At 43.4% G+C, this 1,235-nt stretch overlaps 1 protein-coding gene across 1 annotated transcript; it reads left to right on the forward strand.

Annotated features, from left to right (window-relative positions):
- Nucleotides 1-6: 6 nt before the first annotated feature.
- On the forward strand, nucleotides 7-1,230 carry LOC121940036 (protocadherin gamma-A2-like; the record flags this gene model as incomplete). Its single annotated transcript, XM_042482915.1, has 1 exon — nucleotides 7-1,230. A coding segment is annotated over one exon (1,224 nt), but the record flags the coding sequence as incomplete, so codon positions are not given.
- Between the last annotated feature and the right edge of the window lie 5 nt (nucleotides 1,231-1,235).

A 1,235-nucleotide genomic window follows, 5' to 3' on the forward strand; every position in this document is an offset into this window, starting at 1 on the left:
ACAGAATATATCGAGCTGAATAAAGAGAGGGGAGTCCTTGTAGTCAAGGAGCGGCTAGACAGAGAAGCGCTCTGTGGACAGACGACGCCCTGTGCTCTCGATTTTCAAATTATTTTGGAGAATCCTATGCAGTTTTACAGCGTTACTGTCGAGATCACCGACATTAACGACAACTCTCCCGTTTTTAAAAACAGTGAAATGAAATTTGACATTAGTGAGACGGCTCAAATTGGATCGAAATTTGTCTTAGAAAAGGCTACTGACGACGATGTGGGTCTGAATGGGCTCCAGGGCTATTCACTGAGTGCAAGTGACACATTCACTTTAAATCCTTATAGGACGAGTAGTAGTAGAAATGTTGAGATGGTTTTAAAAAAGCATCTTGACCGAGAAAAACAGGAGCTTCTGTCTTTAGTATTGACGGCTGTAGATGGTGGCAATCCACAGCTATCCGGAACCATACGGATTGTCATAACGGTGCTGGATGCCAACGATAATGCACCTATTTGTACTCAACCTGAATATAAGACTAATGTGAAAGAAAATTCGTTGATAGGAGCTGTTTTAACCACGGTTAGCGCATCCGACGCAGATGAGGGTCCACATGGGCACATACGATATTCAGTATCTAATGCTCCGAAGGGGGCACTGGAGTTATTCGATATTGGTAAAGAAAACGGTGTGTTCACGTTAGTGGGGAAACTTGATTATGAGAAATCTCGGCATTATGAGATAGATGTCCAAGCATCAGATGATGGTGGTAACTCAGATGTATGTAAAGTTATAATTGAGGTGCTGGACACAAACGATAACCCACCAGCTATTAATATTATGTCAGCGTCATCCAGTGTATCAGAGGATGTCAAACCAGGCACTGTGCTGACAATGATGAACGTCCAGGACCCAGATTCAGATGAAAATGGCAAAGTCCACTGCGTTTTAGATGATAACATTCATTTTACAATCACGTCGTCATCAAATAACTTCTTTACTTTAGTGACAGAGGGTGAATTAGACAGAGAGAGAGCCTCTGACTATAATATAACAGTCACGTGCTCTGATGAGGGCGTGCCCTCCCTCTCCAGCAGCGTCACTCTCACCTTACAGATCTCTGATGTGAATGATAACGCGCCTGTCTTTGAGAGGAGCTCATATGAGGCCTACATTGTAGAAAACAACACACCAGGCCTCTCTATATTCACAGTGAAAGCCAGAGACGCTGACTGGAACCAGAA

The sequence above is a fragment of the Plectropomus leopardus genome, unplaced genomic scaffold, assembly GCF_008729295.1.
Source record: "Plectropomus leopardus isolate mb unplaced genomic scaffold, YSFRI_Pleo_2.0 unplaced_scaffold7207, whole genome shotgun sequence".
NCBI lineage: Eukaryota > Metazoa > Chordata > Actinopteri > Perciformes > Serranidae > Plectropomus > Plectropomus leopardus.